Raw genomic sequence first — 25106 nt, forward strand, 5'->3', positions numbered from 1 at the left:
TAATTCCTTCGAGTCCAAGGTGCCAGAATTATTCTGCGTTGGTGGACATTGTTGAGTCTCTGCCATCATGGTTTCAAATGTTTATGTTTGTTTATTTGGTACTTGACAACCTGCCAAAATTCCAAAAGATGGGTCTAGGCGGTTTACAATTATAAGAACAATAAGAAAATCAGAAAGGAATGCCACTCAAAATAAGACAGAGTAAACATTCACACAGCAAACACCAAAGCTACAACTAAAACAAAATGACAAATGCATGAATCAGGGTATGGACAGCAAAGAAGTCTAGATACCAGCTGATAAACCATACCCAACGAAGCCAGTAGAAACCTTTTTTAACTACCTGGACATGAGTTTGGAAAGACAGTTTAGAATCAAAAATGACCTCCAGATAATGGAATGAAGTGACGGGTGACTACTAAGTTAAACAAGTTAAGTAGAATAGAAGGAACTGAAAGTGAACCAGAAATCCAACATGCAACCATTTTAGATGCTTTGAGGACCATTCCATGCTGTGAAAGCCATTGAGAAATGGCTGAAAGGCAGGTCTATAACCATGAAACATCCAGGATTGAGGGTGAAACTGGAAAAAAAATCAATAGGAAAAATATTATGTTGTGCTTTTGGATGAGAAGAGCCATAGAACTATGAAGAACCAGAGGACTAAAAAAGATACTAACAAAAGGTGAGACAGAACTGACCCCTGGGGGAAACCACATTGCAGTGAACTTGGGGAGGATATAGAGAATGCTATAGAAACAGTACAACTTCTATCAGTAAGGAAAGAAGAAAACCACAGAAATACCGTGCCCAAGACTCCAACAGACTTAAAATGAGAGAGAAGCAGAGAGTGATCAGCTGATCAACTAAGTTAAAAGCTGCAGAAAGATCTAGAGAAACAAGATTCCCCTGCTCCTCTCTTAGGGTCTGGGCCTCCCGACTCAATGGAGAACGCCAAGCCCAAGTACTCCAACTTCCTCTGCGTCTCTTTCACAATACTTGTCCTTTAGATTGTAAGCTCTTTTGAGCAGGGACTGTCCTTCCTTGTTTAAAATTGTTCAGCGCTGCGTAACCATGGTAGCGCTTTAGAAATGTTAAGTAGTAGTGTAGAACCCCATTATGTGTGAAAGGAGTTCCAATGGGAAACACCCACCTACACCATAGGTCCCGCATTGCGTAGACATCTGGTCACTTTCTTATATTCCCTTCTGCGTCGAATTGTTCCAAGTGATAGGTCCCCAAAGACCTCCAAAGTAGTATCCTCCCAGAGAATTTCAAGCAACTGATGTGCAGCCCTCAAAATCCGTTCTTTAATAGGATAATCATGCAGAGCAACTATAACTATCATGCAAACTCAGGACCATGTGTGTCTGATCTCCACCACCCAAGCTGCAAAGGACTCAAATACACATCAACATATGCATCCAGCTTCCCCTATATAAGCACGCAACTTTGGAACACATTACCAAACACCGTGAAAACAGTGCATGACCCTGCAAACTTCCGGAAATCATTAAAAACTTACCTGTTTAAAAAGGCATACCCTAATGAACCAACCTAAATGCATGAACCCTGCAATACAAAGTAACTAATACTCTTAACTGGACATTATTTAACTCCTCCTCTTGTCTCCCTATTGTGCCTGTCACACATGAACTCTATCACATTACCACTCTGTACTTGTTATACCGGAACTGGCGATCGCCAAAACGGTACTATGTAAGCCACATTGAGTCTGCAACTAGGTGGGAAAATGTGGGATACAAATGCAACAAATAAATAAAAATTTGACAAGGGCTCTCCATTCTTTGATTTTCAAAGAATCATCAAAAAAATCTGTTCCATCAAATCCTCATAAGATGATATGCACTGTACCGTTTCTAGGAGCCCTCTCACCCGAAGGTTATTCCTTCATGACCAATTCTCCAGGTCCTCTAATTTCAAATAAAGATCCTGAGTGTCACATATCCAATCTTTAACCTGGTTCTGCATGGTATCTACTTCAATAGCACTTAAGACTCCAAGTCCTTAAAGCTACTCAAGACTCCGTCCTTAAAGCTCAGTCCTCAGCTCAGATTCAAGGTTAGCTTTCAATTCACTGAACCAAGCCTGCACATCGGATTTCTGAATGGTGTGCTCCAAATCAGGGTCAGTGCGGAAAACATCATCAGCTGAGGAACCTGCACTCTGCAATGAGGCACCATACTGGGGACCTTGAAGTGGTCTTTCTCATGCCTCCTGAATTTGAAAGTTTGTAGTTCTCTCTGCCAAAGTCAGGTGGTCATAGAGACGCAACTTCCTTGTATTTTCACTTCCTACCTGGTGTATCACTTTTTCTTTAATATTGATACTATGCTATTAGTACATCAAGTTCGGTTGTCTTTGTTATATGTTTATACTTTCCTCCTTTGCTTTTATGACTAAGTCGCTTAGATGTTTTGTTTGACTTTGCAGTACGTCAAATAAAGATGATGATGATGATAGCAGGTAAACCGGTCAGGTATGAAATATATACAACACTTACAGAAAGCCATATCAAGTACTATGTGCATTTCCTCTGGAAGTTTGTGCTCAAAGAAAGCCACTCATCAAGCCACCCACCACATCTTTCCTTTCATACTATTATTATTACGTGTTTTAAAATTCATTGGTATTTTCTGCAATGTCATCTTTTGCTCCTTCTGTTCTGGAGCAAACAAAGGAGTATTACCTCTTGAAAGCTAGTAGAAAAACATGTTACCTTAGTTCAATAAAAAGTTGCATCATCTTTTGTTCACTTTTATTTAAAAATTCCTTGAAAACTGCAAGTAATTTTGCTACGCTCTTAATAAAACCTATGAACAACATATCTTTTGCAATTTTCATTTTGCTTACCCTTTTTTTCCCTTGGAAATTCCACATAGTTGGTGTTGGAGGGAGAATCAGATAGGCCAAGCAGAAGGAACAGAATAGCATAATGAGCATCAGTCTGTAACATATAAAGGAGAAGCAAATATATCAGACCAACAGGAACTGAGTAATTCACTTTTTCCTTCAAATATGAACTACTGTTTACAACCAAAGGCATCCTATTTCATTTAGTTTTCTTTTTACAAATTATTTAACGCCTTCCTCCTTTGCTGCTGGGCCAGTGTTGCACTTTGATCCATGCAGCACTAAGGGTAAGAGCAATACATTTGATATACCACTTTTCTGTGGTACAACCAAAGCGGTTTAAATTCTGCGTTTTCTAGGCCTTAATCTATCACCGGTCCCAAGAAGCACAGGTAATAGATGCAGCATTGCACTCACTGTTCTGCCAGTGAGGAATTAAAATAGAAAAAAAATTAGTGGTAGCAGAAACCTCGCTCTGATTCAACATGGTGGTTCCTTGCCAGTGAATGTTGCAGAATTTGCAGTGACTATCTCTATCCTCTGAAGTAGGTCAGGTGACCGAACCACTATTGGTTCTATGTGGGCATCTGGTGTGTGTTTTCACCATTACAGCGCTGGATCTTTGTGTTGGTTAAGTGGTCACTTTTGTCTACAGAATGTTTGCATGATAAAAAGATCCTATATAATAATTTGCACCTCCAACATTCTACGTCTGGATGCCTGGGTTCGTAACATCCATTCACACTCATTGCTCCGCCCTCACGTCAAAACGTAATGACGTCAGAGGGCGGAACAATGAGGAGGAAGGGAACGCTGGAGGCGAGATGATGTCAGGAGGAGATAGTCGCGGAACATCGAGGGGAGGGAGGGAGAAAGGGAAGGGGAGGGCAGGGCAGGGGAGAATTGATGGACATGGATGGGATGGGAGGACAGTCATAGGTGCCCCGTATAAGAGGCTTGGGGAGGCTAAGCTTCCCCAGCCCAACCGTGACCTTCCCCTGGCTGCTGCCCCCCCCCCCACACTCATCAATCACTGGGCGTCATATAGAATACGCTGGTTTGTGGTGTCTATGCTGGTTTTTTATAAAGGAAATTCATTTTATTCTTGTCCTGATACATTATTTATTACCACTCCTATTCGATGAAGACAGACTAGCCCCTGACGCAGCCCTATTGTTGGGCGAAACACGGCCTGTGTCGGGCATTTGTCTTACATAGTTTTTTGCATATTATATTGATCTGCTAGTTTGTTTTCCCCACTGATCGGATGGGAGGACAGTCATAGTTGCCCCGTATAAGAGGCTTGGGGAGGCTAAGTTTCCCCAGCCCAACCGTGACCTTCCCCTGACTGCTGCCCCCCCAAACGCAGGGGGGGGCAGCAGTCGGACGGTCCCTCCGCTCCTTCCCGCCCTCAGCTCCCCGATCGACAGCCCTTCTCTCCGTTCTTTCCCACCTTGCACATATTTAACCCTTTTACTTTCAGGTGCAGCGACGGCAGTAAAGAGGACAACACAGCAGGCTCGCCTCCAGCTTCTCCCTTCCCTCACACAGTGTCCCGCCTTCTGCGATGATGCATTTCCTGTTTCCATGAGGGCGGGACACTGTGTGAGGGAAGGGAGAAGCTGTGTTGATGTTCATTGGTTGCTTAAGGGACCTTTTGTACTAACATTTGGGACTCATCACTCCTAGGCTGGAGGGGGCAGCCTCAGTGAGTTACTACATTTCCTACGCGGGATAACTTGCAGGAAGGGAGGCACGATCTCCCGCAATGAAAAAAGTTAGCCCTTACAACAGCTTGATATGACAGACCCGAGATCCAAGATGGCGTCTAGCTGAACGGATGTGCGCCGAGCTCTCTCCTCCCTCCATTGAAACCTGCACACGGAGATTCGCTTGCCGTTATGGGCAAGCGAAAGGGTAAACCCAGTGCACTTGTCTCCGCGCGCAGGGTGGAACCAGCCCCGTTGCGGCAGATGACTCTGGCAGAGATGGGATTGCTGACGCCGGGAGCTGGCGGTTTCGCTACGGGCGGTCCGGAAAATCTTACAGACCTGAGCGCTGAGGGAGTCTCGTTGAGCCCACCCCCAATGGCTGTACCCCCAAGGCCAGGAGAGAGGCAGGATTCAGCGGTGGAACAGAGCGTGGTATCCGGAAGTCGGTCCCCTGCGCTTGTTTGCGGAGACCCCGCTGCTTCCTCAACGCCAGAAGGAACATCGATGCAGGCAAGTGTATTGCCTGCAGTGAATCTGAATGCGTCCTCTGTTGTGCTGGGAGATTTGAAAAAACCTTCAGCTATTACCCTAGAAGTTTTATGGGAAGCGATACAAGGCCTAAATTCCAACGTACAACAGATTGCCCGAATCCTAACGGGAGAATTGGCAGAGGTAAAGCAAACTCAAAAAGATATTTCTCTTAAAGTTGCAGAGCACACATCTAAAATGAATGTTTTGGACAATGACTTTAAGGCAGTAAAATCTTCAACAGAAATGTTGATGAAAAGTTTCAACTTTCAGCAGCGCAAAATAGATTTCCTTGAAAACCAAATTCGCATAAATAATCTATGTTTTCTTAACTTTCCTAAATCTCCACTCATCCCAGCACTGGAAATGTTGAGGAAATATGTGCATGAGATACTGGGTGTCCCCTCTGAGGGATTCCCTCCTATTATAAGAGTACAATATATTTCTGGTGCAAGAAAGGGTGATATTCCTCAAAATCCTCAAGCTGCCTTAAATTTAACTGACTTCCTGGAAAGTTCTATGGAGGTCATAACTGAGAGAACCACACTGCTTGCTACATTTGCACTGCAAACAGATCGTAATAACATCTTGAGACTTTATTTTCGCCATATGAACTCCACTTTTCTTGGGTCAAAAATACAGATTTTCCCAGACTTTTCCAAGGACACCCAGAGAAGAAGAAAAGTTTTCCTGTTACTAAAAGAAAGAGTTCTCCGTTTAGGTGGAACTTTTCAATTGAGGTTTCCTTGTAAATGTTTTATTACTATTGAATCTATATCATATATCTTTTTTGACCCAGGAAAACTACAAGAATTTATTACCTCTAAAGAATAATGTTGTAATAGGCATTGTATTAAGCGCTATTCGGCTGCGATTCTTCGCCATCCCCATCTCTCTCTGTTCACTTAATTTGATTGCTTTTTGATTTTAGTTATTTTCCTAGATCTTGGATCATAATTTGTGGTCGATATAATGTAGGATAATTTCCGTTTTGATTCAATTTCCTTTAATTTCATCTTGATTGATTTATGTTGTATTGCATGAATGTAAATTTGAAAAAAGTATAAATAAAATATTTAAAAAAAAGATATGACAGACCCTGCTTGCACACAAGGAAAACAATTACCCAGAGAGGGCAGTGGAGGGTGCGTTTTTCAGCTGAAGCGCCATTTTTGCATTTCTTGCGCTTCCTCTGGGGCCCGATATGAGGGAAATTGTGTGTGTACAATAATTAGAAGATGGGGCTATGGGCTTTTCAATTTGTTGGCTGTTTAACAGTTTGTATACAGTTAAGAGTGGATGCAGATGATTGCTGGGTGAGATGTGGGGATCTGAGTGGGATATAGTAGGGGATGGAGACTGGTGGTTTGGAGTCTTAATTGGAAGACTGCTACTGAGTAAGATTTACATTGAAAATACAGATGACACTTAATATACTTTCCTACAATGTGCACGGTCTGCAAACCACTTGTAAGCGAAAGAAAGTTATGACTGAATTGGATATGTCACAGGCTGACATCTGTCTTCTTCAGGAAATGCATTTGGGAAGGGAGGATTCCCGGAAATTGAGAGCACACTGGGTCGGCGATATTTATCACTCGGTAGGGCTATCCAATAATGCAGAGGTGGCGGTCTTATTCCGGAAGAATAAAGTGGGAGGGAGTCAAAGGATGTGGAGGGGCAGGGATGGTAGAGAATAGCACTGGAACTAACTTTGGGTGGTATTCCACTATGTATGGTTAATTTGTACGCCCCTAATAAAGGGCAATTGCATTCTCTATGAGGGTCACAGGATCCTCAACACAGAGTCTACAGGAAATTTGTAAGACATTTGATCTCCCTGATATATGGAGAGAATTACACCCACAGGACAGAAACTATACTTATTATTCAGCAAGTCATAACTCTTATTCATGTATAGATTTATTTCTGGTACAGCAACAGTTACGTGTTTATGTGCAATCTTGCGAAATTGGAAACATAATTAGTTCTGGTCATGCCCCACTTTACATAAATATCTACAGACAGGATAGGGAAGGGGGAGGTCAGATAGCATGGGCAATGAATACCTCTATATTGATCAGACATATGTCAAAGAACTACAGGGGTGCCTACAAGGCTATCTTCATATTAATGATAATGGAGAAGTATCTCAGGGGGTCCTATGGGATGTGCTGAAAGCAGTATTTCGGAGAAAATGTATTGAATTGGGATCGAGGCTGAAGAGAGAGAAGTTAGAGAGTAGGGAAGCAGTGTTGAAAGAGTTGAGGGAGGCGGAAAGGCAACACAAAAGAGATTCCTCAGAAAGGCACACCACAAGAGTAGTGGCATTAAGAAAGGAACTTAATATTATGGCCCAGGCTGAAGTTGATTTGCTTTATAAAAAGATGGGGCTTCAACATTACCTTACCCGGGGGGGGGGGGGGGGGGAGAGAATTGATAAACTGCTAGCTTCCCAATTGAGGAAGTGGATTGCGCAAAACACCATACTAGAGATTGTTGATGAACAGGGCACCTCGCATAAGGATCGGAAGGGAATTGCCACCACCTTTATTGATTATTATTCTAAGTTATATTCCTCGGAGGTTATGGGTATAGTGGCAGCACTCAGATTTTTTTTATCCCTATTGGAACATAGGAAACTTAAGGAGGAGGATAGGATAGCACTGGATACCCCTATTCAGGGAAAAGAACTCTGGAAGGCAATTGTCCTCACCCCCGGGCAAAGCAACTGGCCCGGACGGGCTGCCTATAAAATTTTACAAAACTTTTTGGCATACTATAAGGGAACCCTTATTGAAAGTCCTCAATACAGCCTTGGAGGACGGGACGATTCCGGACTTGTTTTCGCATGCTAATCTATATATATATATAAAAGGCACCTCCAACGTTCCAATGAAGCCTCAAGCCGGAAACTTGAGGCGCCCGAGATATCCGGTTTGATCTGCAGTCAGTGTAGCTCCACCCTCGCGTCAAAACGCGATGACGCAGAGGGCGGGACGGGCCTGCAGTCAGTATACCTCCGCCCTCGCATCAAAACGCGATGACGTAGAGGGCGGGGCGGGGAACACACAACGCACGAGTTCCAGAGCTTCAGTGACAGCAGCGGGGAGTCCCACACATTCAGTGACAGCAGCAGGGACAGCGCTGCAAACTTTAATCACAAACTCGCAACCAAGTGACTGAGGGAGGGAGAGGGGGGTGTGGAACTCGGAAGGGAGGGACGGAGGGGGGGTCTGGAACTCGGAAGGGAGGGAGGGAGGATGGTGGGCGGGAAATTACCTTGCTAGCGCCCATTTCATTTTTTTTTCGAAACGGGCATTTCTTACTAGTGTTACAATATTACAGAAGCCCGGGAACGATAACACCCTTTGCAGCTCTTATAGACCCATATCTTTACTTAATGTTGAAGCTAAGCTCCTTACAAAAGTGCTCGCTACATGACTTAACAGAGTAGTGGGACAGATTATCCATAGAGATCAGACAGGCTTCATTAAGGGGAGAAATATAACGGATAATGTCCAACGGCTTTTCACAAAGATCAACCAATATGAATATACATAAATCTCAACACGTAGTTAGAAATGTCTTATAATATCTGCTTTTCATACTATTATCATATCTTATCATTATCATGTTACCAAAAATTTTCTGTAACGCTAAATGCCTATTTTTCTATTTCCACTATCCATGATGTATTGTAAGCCACATTGAGCCTGCAAAGAGGTGGGAAAATGTGGGATACAAATGCAATATATAAATAAATAAATGTGATACAACATGTGAGAAAGAACCCTCAACCCCCAACAATGTTATTAGCGTTAGACGCTAAGAGTGGAGTGGTCTTTCCTATTTCACCTGTTGAAGTTTTTAAATTTCAGCCCGGGTTTTTTGGGCACCCTTCGGGCTATATATAGAGATCCCTGGGCAAGAATAAAGATAAACGGGTACTTGACTGACTCATTTCCCCTGGGTCGGGGGACGAGGCAGGGATGCCCACTTTCTCCACTGCTATTTGCTTTAGCCCTGGAGCCCTTGGCGGAAGCTATTGGGTGGGATCCAAACATAAGGGGAGTGGAAATAGGGAATGTAGAGCACAAGGTGGCACTGTACGCTGATGATGCACTATTATTTTTACAGACCCCAGATCAGTCGCTACAGGCCTTTCTTGATCTTACTGCCCGGTACAGCCTAATCTCGGAGTACAAGTTAAATGTGACAAAATCCATTATTTTACCCATTAATCTCACACAAGAGCAGACAGAGTTGTTAACTCCCAAATTTCCATTCCAGTGGCATAATCGAATAAGGTATCTGGGGGTTCAAGTTTCAGCGAACTTGTCAGAGCTATATCACCTACACTACCCTCAGATGCTCAGGGTCATTGAAGCGGATTTTACCAGATGGAGGTTTTTAGCTCACTCTCTCCTGACTAGAATTAATGTAATTAGGATGAATATTTTGCCAAGGTTGCTTTTTTTTTGTTTTGTTTTCAATGCTGCCCTGTGCTATTCTGAGATTTTTCTTAAAATGCCAATTAGACTCCATGATATCTAGAGTTATATTGGGAGGAAAACGACCCAGGGTAGCATTGCGGACTCTGAAATTACCATTGCTGGCAGGGGGTTTGGCACTCCCTAACTTTAGGCTGTATTATAGGGCTGCCCAAGTGCGTACTGCATATTTTTGGCGGTGGAGTACTGTGGATCAGCACTTGATACGGATGGAGGAGGGAGGGGTGGGAAATCGTACCTTGAGTTTTCTCTTATTTCAAAGGAGGGAACAATTATCCCAGAATTGGAGAGCACATAGCTTGGTGGGCCCCCGCTGGAGGCCTGGTTTAATATTACCCGAGAGTTGGGTATTAACCTTGCTTCCTCCCCTATTAAGGATATATTGAGTGACCCAGAGTTTCAACCTGGGTGGGAGGACTCCCAGAGATTCCAATGGATGATAGAGTTGGGTATGGGGAGGGTGTATGACCAGCCTGCTTATTTTCGAAAGTGATCGCCGGCCATCTTCCGACATAAATCGGGAGATGGTTGGTGATCTCGGAAAAGCGGCAAAATCAGTATAATCAGCAGCTGCTTTTTTGACAGCATCGCCACTTTCACGTCACCTCGCCAGCGAAAGTTCAAAGGGGCGTGTCACCGGCGAAGCAAAGGTGGGTATGGGCGTGGCTACCAGATGGCCGGCTTACACAGATAATGGAAAAAAAAAGCGGCGTTCAGCAGTATTTCGCCGGCTTTACTTGGTTCATTTATTTTCACAACCAAGCCTCAAAAAGGTGCCCCAACTGACCAGATGACCATTGGAGGGAAAGGGGATGACCTCCCCGTAGTCACCAACCCCCTCCCACATGAAAAAAAATAAAGCACTTTTTTGCCAGCCTGTATGCCAGCCTGAAATGTCATACCCAGGTCCCTGACAGCAGTATGCAAGTCCCTGGAGCAGTTTTTAATGGGTGCAGTGCACTTCAGGCAGGCAGACCCAGGTCCATCCCCCCCCCCCCCCTACCTGTTACACTTGTGGTGCTAAGTGCTGAGCCCTCCAAACCCCCCCAATACCCACTGTACCCACATGTAAGTGCTCCCCTTCACACATAAGGGCTATGGTAATGGAGTAGAGGTGTGGGGACTGGGTTTGGGGGGGGGGGGGATTTGGGGGGCTCAGAACCCAAAGTAAGGAAGCTATGCACCTGGCAGCTTTTTTTGTATTTTTTTAAAACATTTTTAGAAGTGCCCCCCAGGGTGCCCTGGCATGTGAGGGGGACCAGTGAATTACAAATGCTGGCTCCTCCCACGACCAAATGCCTTGGATTTTGCCGGGTTTGAGATGGCCGGCATTTTTTTCCATTATCGCTGAAAAACAAAACCGGCGATCTCAAACCCGGCGAACTCTGGCATTTGGCCGGCCTAAACCGTATTATCAAAAAAAAAAGATGGCCAGCCATCTTTTTCGATAATAGGGTTCCGGCCAGCTGTTGTGCCGCTGCCAAAATAGATCGCCGGCGATCTATTTCGCTGGCGACGTTCGATTATGCCCCTCTATATTAGCCAAGGGAGGTTTAAGACCTGGGAGGAGTTGGGACCAGATTTAGTCCTAAAAAGCAAGAGTTCCCTAGGTCTTTACCCATCTTCTCTAGATCTTCTCCAATCAAAACGTTTACCTCTAAAATGTAGCTTGCTAAATGAGTCTTAGAAGCCAAATCTGCTGTCCAATGCCTAAGCCTGAGCTATCTTCTTGCCAAGAGGGTCAAGAATGGCTGGTGTGGATGTGCATTAGAACTGGCTGCTCACTGGATCTAACTAGTGTGGTTGAGAACCAGAGCTAGATGGTGTAGCAGAATATAGCTGTTTGTACCATTGTGCACTATTGATGGCAAGGTGAAGTGGGACTTGAACCAGCAATTTCTAGATCTCTGTGCTCACTCTCAGCTGGTTGCTTTAATCATTAAACTATTCCTCTACCTTGAAGTAGCTTTGTGATAACCATTATCTGTCCAATACAATGAAAAAGGTGCAAAAGTGCAACAGAAGAATTTAGAGACACTACAGCCTACAGCTAGTGGTGCTCAGGCGTGGAAATGGGGTAAACACGCGACATAGCCGCCGCCACTTGAAAGGTAATGTCTGGGGTGACCCACTGAGCAGAAATGCCTTCCTAAATAGCCTCATGCACTGGAAAAGACTGAAGCAGTCTTCTAATGCTCGCCATTTTAAGATTAGCAGATTAATAACCTTTTGAGCCTTAGGTATAAAGGAAGGCAACTCCTCCTTATGAAACACCCACACTGCGGTGGGATCATCAGATTCCTCTGTAAATAGCTCCCCCAATTTCTCATGCATCTGTGCGGAAAAAGGGATTGCCCTGAAATGATTCCCTCAGAATGATAGGGAGACAGGGGAGCAACAGACCCTACTTCTGAGCTGGAGTACAAATATCTCCTCTTTGGGGAAGGGTCCATCAGTGGAAACTGTGAGGCAGGGAACAAGCCAGAAATCTCCAAAGGCTTCTTCAATATATAGACAATATATATAAACTCGGGGGACAAAAAGTCAGAAGACCCCACCCCCGGAGAAACCCCCAGAGCGGCTGAGATTTGTGCAAGGACCTCTGAAGCAGTGCTAGGTCTGAACACAGACCCCTATGCCAGAGGAGAGCCTACACAGCCACCCCGACACTGCCCCAATGCTGCTCTCTGCTTCCCACAGCGGGAGCAGCTTTTAACAACTTTGGCAGTCATTGTAAAAAAAATAAAAAAAAAACAAAGTAAAACCACAACTGACCCAAAGGTGAAATAAAACGTAAAGATACACTCAACCTGGGAGAGCCAGCCATCAGGAGTCCTGCTTGTGCTGCTGGAAGCACACTCACCTCCTCTCCTTCACTAAGCACCCTCAGAGGCCTTGGGCCCAGGCAGGGGCATATCTGGAGTCCGGCGGTAGGGGGGGGCCAGAGCCAGAGGGAGGGGGCACATTTTAGCCCCCCCCCCCCCCGGCGCCGCCGCCTCTCTTCACCCCCCCCCTCCCGCTGCTTACCTTTGCTGGCGGGGGGCCCCAACCCCCGCCAGCCGAGGTTCGCTTCCTCCTGCCTTTAAAAATATTTCTTCCGCTGGCGGGGGACCCCAACCCCCGCCAGCCGACCTGAAGTCTTCATATTTCTTCTTCATCCGACTCCTCCGTGGCCATGCTGTAAGTAACGCTGTTGATTGAATCCAGTTCGGAGTCTGACGTCGCAGAAGGGTACTCAAGGGAGTGAGGGGCCAAGACACAGATTCACCCCAAGGGACAGGTTTTGGGGGGGGGGGGGGGGGGGGGGACTTGGAAACCTCTCAGGTGTAGCACCCCAAGGCACCAAAATGCAACCTCAAGCAAATAAAACCAGCTGAGGTTCTGACTCAAACGTTTCCTCCTAGTAAATTAAGGGGTATGTTTACTAAGGTGCGTTAGTATTTTGAACACAACTTTAAATTTAAGACGTGTTAAACGCTAACGCGCCAATACATTCCTATGGGCACATTAGTATTTAATGTGCGTCAACCATTAACGCTCGTTCAAAACGCTAACGTGCCTATAGCACACCTTAGCAAACATACCCTCCAAGAGTTTATATCCTCTCTCCCTACCCTGTTATTTTTGTTTTCAATTATCTACCTAACCAACCCAGATAGCACAGAACCTCTCACCTACCACCTGCTGGAGACCAAAAACATACTGGCTGGGTTCAGACAGCACAGAATGCTATATGCAGAGATACCATCATCAGTAGTTCTAGGTCTCCTCCTGCTGGCAAGAGAGCATATACCCAAGCATATAGAATGGTCTGGAGAGACAATGAGGAACATTAATTTAATTTAAAAATAGGACCAAAAATTAAATGACAATTTTTTTGTAAAGTTCTAAAAAGTTAACATAATTATGCAAATATAGACAAATTTTTGAAATATACTCACAATTGCCATTGAATCTAAAACTGTTGCAGCAGATTCTTGAAAAATCTGCCACAGTATGCTGGAGGCAGTGCTTATTTACAGTGCTACAATATTAACCTGGATATTTCATCCAATAGCTTACAGTCTCAGTCACTATTAATTCTATAATAGGGTATTCACTAAAGGCACTAGTTATAGTTAAAGTCTATAGTATTAAGACAGGAGGTGCTGTCTTCTTATTACAGAGATTTGCTCACCATCAACACTAAAAATGTACAATTTAAAAAAAGAAAAGAGGGAATAGGCAGAAAAAAGGTAAAAAATGAGGGGGCAATAGGAGGTTTTAGAGGAGAAAAAAGAGCAACGAGGCAGAGGAGTAGCAAAAGTGTGGTGGTGGGGTAGCAAGAGGGAGAGGTCAGGAGAAGGAAGGGAACAAATGGCATGGAGGGAAAAAGGGAGAAGGAAAAGGAGGGAGGCGGGTCTGACATCTGTACTAAAAGAACAGTGAAGTGGCCAAAAACATGCTTACATGTTAAATCATGATCATTTATATCAGCCCTATATAACTGGTATAAATACCTGTGCCCAGATGTTACCATGAATGTGCAAAAATGATATCATTTACACACATCTGTCTGCTCCGTTTACACTGCCCATGTGCATGACCACTAGAAATGTATGTACCATCAAATCATGGCAGCTCTTTACAGAACTACCCCCATAATACTCTGCCAAAACAACTATAACCAATGTTGCAGTACTTGGCAAGCCAATTTGCTAAAAGGTAACAGCTCATAAACAGCTTGTTTCTGTCTATAAGTACTTTAAGTAAAAACCAAAAAGTAGACAAACGTACTCTACCCAAGCATGATTTATAAGGAAAATAAAAAGGGAAGAAAATTATTTGTGATGTACCTTTGTTCCTTTGACCTTTGGAAGTGGTAAATTGAGGAATTCTTCTGTTAGCCTTTTCCAGCAGTCAGCTTTTGAGAGATCTGAATGAATGATCAACTTTTCATAAATTCTGAAAGAAAAGAAGAATAAGTTATCTAAACTCATGGAAATAAAACAAAATACCAACCCAGTAAAAAAGTCTCAAAATGATTTGCAATGCCACATTATAACACCACTGAATAGCTATGAATGTTCTGGTCTTCCTTCAGAAAGTAGTTACCAAATCATGTCCCTGAAATGAGTTGGGCTCTGAAATTCAGTTCCAGGAGTCGTAGCAGAAGTATTCATATTGTGGTCTCTGTCAGACCGATCAGACTTTCAGAAGGGATTCAGGACCCCCAAACAAGAGCACTCTGCAAACACCTAGCTTATGAAGAGCCTAAGTATCTCAGTCTACTCTTCAAAAATGCTGGAAGAGAAGCCACGTGATTCACATGACATGAAGAAACCACCTTAGTGATGTGGAGGTGTTATTTTTTAAGCACTTAGACTTACAAAGTTCCATAGTAACCCATGGAATTTTTTAAGTCTAAGTGCTGTAAAAATGATCCCCAGAGTCTGCTAAAAAAAAAAAAAAAAGACAAATTGGGATCACTGCAAGAAAAAGCCTGCAACTCTTAAATATTAGGTTCAATATTCAACGATATTTAACTGGGTAAGAGAGGATCCTATCTAGTTAAGTAGTGCTCACTAGGTCATACTCAGATTTTCAGTGGCTCATCAACCAGATGGTGCCTGTGAAAATCTAGGCAGACAGCTCTGGGAGCAGAGCTGAAAGTTACCCAGGCATCGCCAGCGCTGGTCTTAGGCAAGGGCGACAGGGCCTCGTGCTCCTAGGGGCCCCACATCTGTCCTATCTCAGAACGCCTCCCTGCTCTGTACCTTAATGTGCATCCACATTTCAGTAGAGAGCATCACGCAGCGGCAGCAATTTTCATATCCTATCAGCTGCTGAGCCAGAGCCTTCGCGTTGCTGCATCCCACCCCCTTTTGATGTCACTTCCTACTTCCACAAGGGTGGGATGCAGCAACGAGGAGGCTCTGCGCTCAGCAGCTGACAGGATATGAAAATCACTGCCGCTCTCTACTGAAACTTGGTGGATACACATCAAGGTATGGAGTGAGGTGGGGTTCCAAGAGCTCTAAACCTCCTTTTGAACTGATAAATTATGGCTTATGGTAGTGGACGTGGGTAGGCGCGTGGGTGGGGGCCAAAGGATCGACGATCAGGCCTATATTTCTTGCTCTCTTGAAACCAGGCTCGCCAGAGCCTGCAGAGCGAAGAGAGGACCGAGGTTTATCCTCAGGCAGCCGCTGCGGCTTAGACTCATGCAGCTCCTTAACCAACTTGCTGTGGTCATCACCAAACAAGAAACTGCCCTGAAAGGGCAACTTAACCAAGTGAGTTTGACTTCTCGTAGTGACTGCCAACGATATGCCCTTGGCCAAGCCCCGAAGCATGTCATACACGGCGGCCAACAAATAAGCCAGACCAACCTTGAGCACCATGAGGCCTGCCCATAGAACCAGCCTGCTAATGCCATTTTAAACAGGCCTGCACAACAAAGGAACTGCAAATGGACATATGGAACCCAGAGTCACCACCTCAAAGGCCTGCTTCAAGGTTTGTTCAAACTGTCTGTCCTGCAGATTCTTCAGGGCAATACCGCCCTTAACCAGCAAAGTAGTCTTCTTGGTGACCACCATCACCATCGAGTCCACCTTAGGCAGGCCTAATTTCTTTCTCCTCAGGCACCAAAGGATAGAGCTGGACCATGGCCCTCTTCACCTTCAAGTCCATGTCCGACACGCTCCACTACGCTGTAATTAAGTCTTGAATGTCTCTGTAATAGCAACAATATCCAAGTCTTCTTCAAACATCAGAGCTTGCAAGTCTGGAACCTTTTTACCTAGACTACGAGCATTTGTGCTCATTGCATTCCATTTACACAGTGAGTTTAGGTGGTTTCTATATTTAGATGGCCTTTCCTTCTGCCATCATGTTTATTCTGGGGGTGACTTTCCAAATTCCCTTGTTTCCTTTTGTCACCCCCGCCTTCTAGTTTAAATGTCTTTTTAGGAAGGATAGAGAGAGCCGAAGAGGTGGAAGAGTGGAGCTGTATGTGAGACACAATATCAGAGCGGCTGATGGATCCTTAACATAAATAGCATGATGGTTTAATTGTGTTGCCAATGTAACTAAGATGGTTGTGATTTGGGCACATGTTGAATTGTTACAGATTATGGGAAGTGGTTCCTCCTGAACAAGTACCACGAAATGTGGTCATGCATAGAGGAACTAATGATCAGTCAGTGATCTGATTGAATTTGGAGGTTTTCATGGAAGCCTGTCAGCTACACTGAAGTGTCATTATAAGTGGAGTTCATCGTGCTATTTATGTTAAGGATCCACAGTCGATGATAATAATGACTGAGTTTCCAGCAATCTAACTATGAAAATGGAGCCTCAATCAATTGAATCTCAAAAATGTATAGCAGCCTGATTTTTAAATTCAAGCGCTAAGAGTCACTCGTATGAATGCTTAAGCATTAAACACTGCAAAACCGTTTTGGCACCGCTTTTTCATTCAATAAAATGCCTAGGAGTTGCAGTGTTTAATGCTTAAGCATTCATACAAGTGACTCTTAGTTAGCGTTCGAATTTAAAAACGAGGCTGCTATACATTTTTGAGATTCAAAAACGAACAAGAATATAACAACAAAAGAGCTGCTGCATGGACAAGATTGTTGAGATAAATGATAAACTTATTATGCAATTTCCTAAGGGACTGTTACGGTGGGTACTGTTCAGTGTTGAAAAACTTAGTGACTTCTTTGTCAATGTTTGAAATCATAAAGGAAGATGCCACATTTTTGGGACTCAAATATGCATGTGATGATATAACAACAAAAGAGCGATTGCTCGGATAAGATTGTTGAGATCAGTGATAAGCTCATTAAGCAATTTTTTACGAGTTGGCTTGATGTGAATCCTTGAATGACACAGTGAATGTGGAGTGCGAGTGAGTTCTATGTAAACCTCAGGGAAATATATGTATAGGTGGAATTTGATACAATAAAATGTATGTGGAAATTTAAAAATTAACAATTAGTTAAAATTTAATGCCAAGAAGTGCAGAGTGATGCATTTGGGGTGTAGAAACCCAAAAGAGAGATACCGGATAGGAGGGGAGAGTTTAGTAAGCTCAACTCAGGAAAGCGACCTTGGGGTGTTTGTTTCTTCACCTTCAGATTCCCGGACACCATGTGACGAGGCGAAGGCCTTGGCCAGAAGGATGCTAGGCTGCATAGAGAGGGGTATAACCAACAGAAGAAAGGAGGTGTTGATGCCCCTCTACAAGTCGTTGGTGAGGCCCCACTTGAAGTATTGTGTTTAGTTTTGGAGGCCGTACCTTGCTAAAGATGTAAAAAGACTGGAAGTGGTGTAAAGAAAAGCTACAAAAATGGTTTGGGATTTGCGTTGCAAACCGTACAAGGAGAGACTTGCCGACCTGAACATGTATACCTTGGAGGAAAAGAGAAACAGGGGTGACATGATACAGACATTCACATATTTGAAAGGTATTAATCCGCAAACAAACCTTTTCCGGAGTCGGGAAGGTGGTAGAACTAGAGGACATGAATTGAGGTTGGAGGGGGCAGACTCAGGAGTAATGTCAGGAAGAATTTTTTTCACGGAAAGGAGGTAGATACGTGGAATGCCCTCCCGCGGGAGGTGGTGGAGATGAAAACGGCAATGGAATTCAAACATGCATGGGATAAACAAAGGAATCCTGTGTAGAAGGAATGGATCTGTGGAATATTAGCGGAGATTGGATGGTAAAGCCGGTAATTGGAGAGTAAAACCAATGCTGGGCGGACTTCTACAGTCTGAATAGATATGGAGGGGCTGGAGTGTAAATTTTAAGGGGCTTCGACGTTAGCTTCAGACCTTTTAGTACAGAAACAGTGCTGGGCAAACTTTTACTGTCTGTGCCCTGAGAAAGACAGGGACAAATCAGACTCGCATATACATTTAAAGTAGCACATACCATGTAAAATGAGTTTATCTTGTTGGGCAGACTGGATGGACCGTTGAGGTCTTTACCAGCTGTCATTTACTATGTTACTATGTAATGTCAAGATGCCTGGGGGGGACACTTTGGATGGACCCAAGGCCCACAGACTGGCCCAGTCATTGCCCCTGAGAGCTCCTCAATAGACAGGGCTGTCAGAGTCTCTGAAATCAGGGAGCCCAACTCCTCCCTGTGAAACAACCGGAGCACCCGCGGGTCATCATCCTCCCCTGGAGGGAGCTCACCCTCCTCCAAGGGCTCTGCCAACAATGACCCCTCAGAACATAAAGATGCCACCTCCAAGAGAGAAGCCTGGGACCAGACCTCCCCAGGGTCCTCAGACACATCCAGCCTGGACCTCTTGAGGGCCGATGGAGACACCCCAGCCTCTACAACCGCAGGAGCAAAAGAGACGGACTGAGGGGAAAAGGGCAGGCCCTGACCAACAGCCCCTCCCTGAGGCCTCACCACTGGCTCAGCCCAGGCTCGGAAAATTCTCGCACTGCAGCAGGCAACATGGCCGCTGTTCCCACCGCCCACTAAGGGGACACGTGCTGCACTGGGGAGCAGGAGCCCAACAAGCGTGACTGCCACTATGCTGAACTGGGGACCAGCTAACCAACTGGACCAGGAGTTGCAGCCTCAGAACCAGAGACAGAGGAGCCTCTCCTCGCAGATGCTGGAGAGAGAAAATACTGAAGAACTGGGCTAGTTGCAGGGTCAATGTAGTGGAGCTCAGTTCTGTATTCACTATCTCCACCTGCTGATTGATGGACATGACTATCCACACGTCCTGGAATAGTGGAAAGCAATGTAATAGAAATAAAATTTTAAAAAAATTCAGGGAAAAAAATGTACAGGTTACTGTGAGTTAAGGCTTATATCACCATCACCTAAAAGACAAAAGTTCTAACTGGGCAGGAAGCAAAAGGGTTCGGATGAAACTGCTAGGTCAAAGCTTCATTCCCTCTTTCTTCAACTCAGCATGAAAAAAAGGAATGAAAATTTTAAAGTGTTCAAAAATAGCTCATGGTTGCCTAAGACACCAGGCTACAACATGATTAAAAACTATTGGATTCTGGGGCCTGATAGCTGAAGAAAACGTGTATGTATTTCAGCTAACAGGTACTTGTCGGAAGAGGAGTGTCTGTAATGGCTTCTCATCTTGTGTAACCCCAATATCTTTCTTGACTAAGGCATCTTTTTGACCATGCCAACCATCTCCTGAATAATCATTTACACAATAATTGCTATTTTAAAACCTTGGTATTCAGACTTCACAGATTAAATTTGATAAAGTGATCATAGAACAAACACTTACTTATCCACTACATACCAGCTCAAATCAGTATGAAACATTTGCACAACCTAAAGATATTTTAAAACAATTTGCTTAGTGCAGGGATTGACAAATTTTCTTTAAGTCTAGGTGACAGCTCAAAATTAGAAGCCAGTGGATAAGAGTTCTCTTAATCTCCCTGCTCTCCAAACAGAAGGGTAGTAGAGGGGGTAGTGAGTGGCAATGTTTAGTTGGCTTCAAAGTTTTTAGGAGTTCCCTCTTGAAGGTCTGCTGTAGCTGCATTAGCACATGATTTATTAAATCTATTTTTCAATTCTGCATCTATAGGAAGGAAAAAGACTTGCCTTTAATGCTTCCCCTCTTCTCTATCCTTTCACATTCAGCCTCTTCCATCTCTAGCACCCATCATGTCTCCAGTTTCCCTCCCTCTCCTATCTTAGTTTCTTCCAGTCTCTCTCTCAACCTCCCACCCTCATGCCCACCAGATCAATCCACCAAGCCGCCACCCCCCCCCCCCCCCCCCATGCAATCCCTCTCCGGGTAAACAAGTTATCCAAATTCAATCATCCCCACCTAGCCATCCTTCTCTCCATGTTTTGCCAGTTATCCTCCCTAGCTAACCAGTCACCCACCCATCATCCCATCAGTTTTCTTCCTCAACACTCCCACTCAGTCCCCTAGCTGGTTTCAGTCAATGACGCCTCCCCTTACCTTGCTGGCTCCTGATGTTCCTACCCTTTGATGCTGACACTGATTTTCTTGTGTTTCAGCCGCTACATACTATCAATTTTCCTTCATGCACCTACATGACTCAAGCTTTAGCCACATGGGGCTAGATTCTATATATGGCACCTCAAAAAGCGGTGCCAAAAATTAAAATGCCTAGGTATTTTCTATAAACTATGCCTAAAGTTAGGTACGGTTTATAGAATATGCCCAGCATCGATCCACATGACTAAATTTAGTCACGGGCATTTACGCCAAGTAAAACTTGAAGTAAATGCTACGTCTAAGTTAGGCATGGAGCGGGTGCATTCTGTAACAGCACACATAGTTTTTTGAAATGTCCATGGCCACACCCCCTTTCCCAATCTGCATCTTAGAATTTATGTGCATCACTTTACAGAATAGGCTTAGAAAGTTGTGCGTGTAAATTCTAATGCCAATTAGTATTGCTTGTTAAGTGGCAATTATCAGCGCTGATTGGCTTAAGATAATTAAGTTGCAGGCGCTAATCAGAAAACTATAAATCACTTCTATAGCGCTACCAGTCGTATGCAGCGCTTTACAATTGAACATGAAGAAAGACAGTACCTGCTCAAAAGAGCTTACAATCTAAATCAGGACAAACAGACAGGATCAATAAGGATAAGGGAAGGACAGACAGAAGGACACAAGGATAAGATAAAAGTGACAAGTCAGGAGTCGAAAGCAGTATCAAACAGGTAGGCCTTTAGCCCGGATTTGAAGGCAGCCAGGAATTGAGCTAGACGTAATGGCTCAGGAAGCCTATTCCAGGCATAAGGTGCGGCGAGATAGAAGGAGCGGAGTCTGGAAAATGACCTGATTTGCACCCACAACTCAAGTCGCACTATACAGAATCTGGGGGATGGTGCCTGAAATACAGGAATGATCTTGTGAGAATTCCTGAACTATACAACTCAAGCTCCGCTGAGAATTCCGCAGGTGGAGAAAGAGCTATTTGGAAGCTGCGGACTCAGGCTGGATGTTTGAACAGGTAAATCCTGGGCTTCAAGTGAAATTCCTAGGTACCATGGCAACTAGGTGCCTAGGATCTGTCAAACCCTGACAAAGCAATAAATATCCATTCTTACCCATTTATTGTCCTTTGCACACTCTGACTGTTTACATCAAGGTACCGATGAAACCTGAAAGAACAATAGTGTCAGAAGTTCAGAAATGGAAAACAATACTATTCTCTCACAATATGCTAATATATCAACCTAAGCGTTTATTGTACTTCTGTATTATGTACTAGACTTCTACAAATCTAAATTTTGTAACCGCCTTTTTAGCCACATTGAACCTGCCATACGGTGGGAAAATGTGGGATACCATTGCAATAAATAAATAAAATATGCTTCAATTCATATCAAACTAGGCCTGAATCTAAGCTATGGCACATTACGTAGTACTGCATAGTAGCATATTTATAAAAATACATTATATACCCTCTTCTTGGAAAACAAATTGCCATTCAAGATGGTAAATATCTTCAACAGCCCATTCTGGTAAAGCCTTCGTTCACCATATTTTTCTATAAAAACTGACCTATATTGTCATTCCAGGTTCAGCTATTCCTAACTAAATGGCTTAAAAAGAACTCCCTTCTTAAGGGGAAAAAAAAACTTTTGGATGTTTCGGAACCATGCCCCAAAGATGAAAAGGGAGATTAACAGTTTAACAAGAAATATAAACATTGCATCCATACACTGAAGTATTTTGTGTATCACTTAGTTCGTCAATACAGTAAACAAAGGCTGTATGGTACAGCACTACTACAGAGGGGTTAGGAGAAGTTTTGACTTTTTGAAGGTGATGTGAAAATCTTCAACAGAAGAAAGACCACTAAGGGGGTAGACAAGAAGAGACTCAAAAAAGCTTCAAGGGTTGTCAACTTTACATTACGATTTTTTGTATTCAACAATTACCTTTTTAGTTCAATGCAGATAATAAAACAAGACTGCTCAAGACAAAATCTAGGGAATTATATTTAAACATTCCAACTATTTAGCAGCCAAAATCCAAATATAAAGCTTCCTATTTGTTAGAGAAGATATACTTTTTAAACAAAAAAACTTTGTAACGCTTTCCTAAACAGAACATAACTTCTTAATAACCTAAAAGAAATGTCAAGGAATTCCAAGCCAAAGCAGCCTGGTAAGAAAGATATCAGCAATTTGAAAGACCTGTTATGCTAGGAAAGCGTAACACCTACTGGTTTTGATAGGAACATAGTTGTTTCCATTAAGGAGAGGTGTAAAATTGGAGGAAGCGACGTCACCCAAATGAATGGCTGCTTAGTCCTTGGGCTCCCGCTGCCTCTGCTTGTTTTTCGCTATAAAAAGCTCTTCTGACTGGTCTCTTACATCAGCTGCATGCCCCCATATGCAGTGAAAATGAACAGAACCTCGACTGGATGCAAAAAGCCATGCACGGACTTGCAAATCTATGCTTACATGCCAGCATGCACTCTGAGCCCGGAGTCGCAGCAAATGGCGGCCACAAAGGCACAGGAGAGGAGCCACATGGACTCCGAGGGGACATTGAACGATGGAGAATGAAACTCACAACAGGCTCCAGCTACCAGAGGAGCTCTTACTTTGTATGTCTGAATTAAAAGCAGCTATCCTCAGTGTCAAGAGGGATTTGCATGGAGACGTGGAAGGCCTACATAAAGAAAATCAACACTGAGCAGTGCCTAAATGCATGATCAGGATGTGCTGAACCTGAATAAAAGATGCGACCTCCTTAATGCTAAGTATGAGGAGCTGTTGTTGAAGGTGGAGGATGATGAGAACAGGGCATGGAGGAACAACATCTGGGCGCGGGGCCTGCCAGACAGGGATAAGGGCGAAGACGTAGCAACAGATTTGTCAGCTTTTTTTGCAAGCAGCACACCCAGGCTAGGAGCAACTGTCATTCGAATTCGAGCGAGCACACCGTGCCTTGGGTCCTTGTACCTCGGATCGACCCCGTGATATTATAGCATGCTTTCTCCGCTTTCCTCAGAAAGGACGGGCATTGCAAGCAGCCCGGCAAGTGGGCCATATTATGGTCAATGGAGCAAAAATTGAACTTTTCACCGACTTGTCAGCTATCACCTTAAAGAGGCGGAGTTCCGAGAGGTTACAAGATGTCTCAATGCACAAAAAATTTGATATCGATGGCACTACCCCTTTAACCTCTCATTTGTGGTGAATAATAAAATGCACAGAGTCATGCAAACAGAAAGCTCAAGAGATCCCGCAGGAGGCAAATCTGTGGCTGGAAGAACTACAGTGTCCCCAACGGGAGCAGTCAACATCAAGAACTCCTACCAGCCAGTGGTGGCATCAGGGGGAGCAGAAGAAACACTTAGAACGTCATTTGGAACCAGCTCGTCTTATGCTGCACCCAGATGAACAAGCGTGAGTGCTGAGAATGTCCTGAATATTTTGTTATTCTCTAAGCATATAGATGTTATCACATAAGTGTGCACTCTCCTAAGGATTGCAAATCAAGAGGATCTGCACTTTGTTATAGATTAGATTAAGCGAGGGATACTGTGGTTGATGCTGGGTTTCCTCTGGGGGTGGGGAGCTTTGTTCTATTTTGTGCTTCATGTGCAGCCCAGAGGAAACCTAAGTTGTAGATGAGGTCACTTCCTACTGGCCCAATATAAAGATGGCCAATCTTGGAGGAGGGTGGAGAGGGGAGGGGGGTTGTGAGGGATTGGGTGGGGAGGGGCTGCACGGGGAGAGGTTGTGCACATTTCTTTTTGGTACCGACACCCTAATGCTCACAATTTCGATATGGCCAATAGGGGGTAGACATTATTGTCTCGGGGGAGGTTTTGATAACTTCTTGTGCATTTATTTCTTTTTGAGTTCCAGAATACAAACTGTCCACAACTTGGGCATCTCTAAAATGTGCGGGGTTTAAACGTACCACAAAAATAACAATTGTATTTTAAAGAAGCAGACCGTTTGCAAATTGCAGTAGGGTTTGTCCAGGAAACACATCTACTCACTAAACATGAGCATTTCTTTTATCATACGAATTATCAGATGATTTATTTTGCCTCCAATAAGAAAAAAAAAAAAACAATGGGGTGGCAATTGTTTTTGGGAACCAATGTGCTCCATCGGTAGAGGGCATATGACGTGACCCTGAGGGGAGGTATTTGCTTCTCAATGTGGAACTTGGGGGCTCCCTTTATACCTTGTTGAATGTATATACCCCTAATACTGATCAGGGCAAATTCTACCAACTGCTGGGAAGACTCCTTTTGAAGACAGCTGTTGGTAAATTAGTGATTGGGGGAGATTTTAATATGATAACACAGCTCAATCTGTAGGGTATAGTAAGGCAGACAGAGTGCCTCCACCAATTCCTAGCTGAATGTGACTGGATTGATATATGGTGTTTCTAACACCCTAGGGAGAGGGATTATACATGTTATTCCAAGGTGAATGATACTCATTCCAGAATTGATATGTGGTTGG

The 25106-nt window shown here is 43.9% G+C and overlaps 1 protein-coding gene across 1 annotated transcript in view; it reads right to left on the minus strand.

Annotated features, from left to right (window-relative positions):
- Positions 1–25106, minus strand: part of TUBGCP5 (tubulin gamma complex associated protein 5) — a 268782-nt gene that overhangs the window by 233630 nt on the left and 10046 nt on the right. Inside the window, 3 exon segments of the mRNA XM_030201310.1 lie at positions 2875–2968; positions 14464–14572; positions 21714–21767. Of these exon segments, the coding sequence (XP_030057170.1) occupies positions 2875–2968; positions 14464–14572; positions 21714–21767 (257 nt within the window).

This window comes from Microcaecilia unicolor, chromosome 4 (assembly GCF_901765095.1).
Source record: "Microcaecilia unicolor chromosome 4, aMicUni1.1, whole genome shotgun sequence".
In the NCBI taxonomy this organism is placed as follows: Eukaryota; Metazoa; Chordata; class Amphibia; order Gymnophiona; family Siphonopidae; genus Microcaecilia; species Microcaecilia unicolor.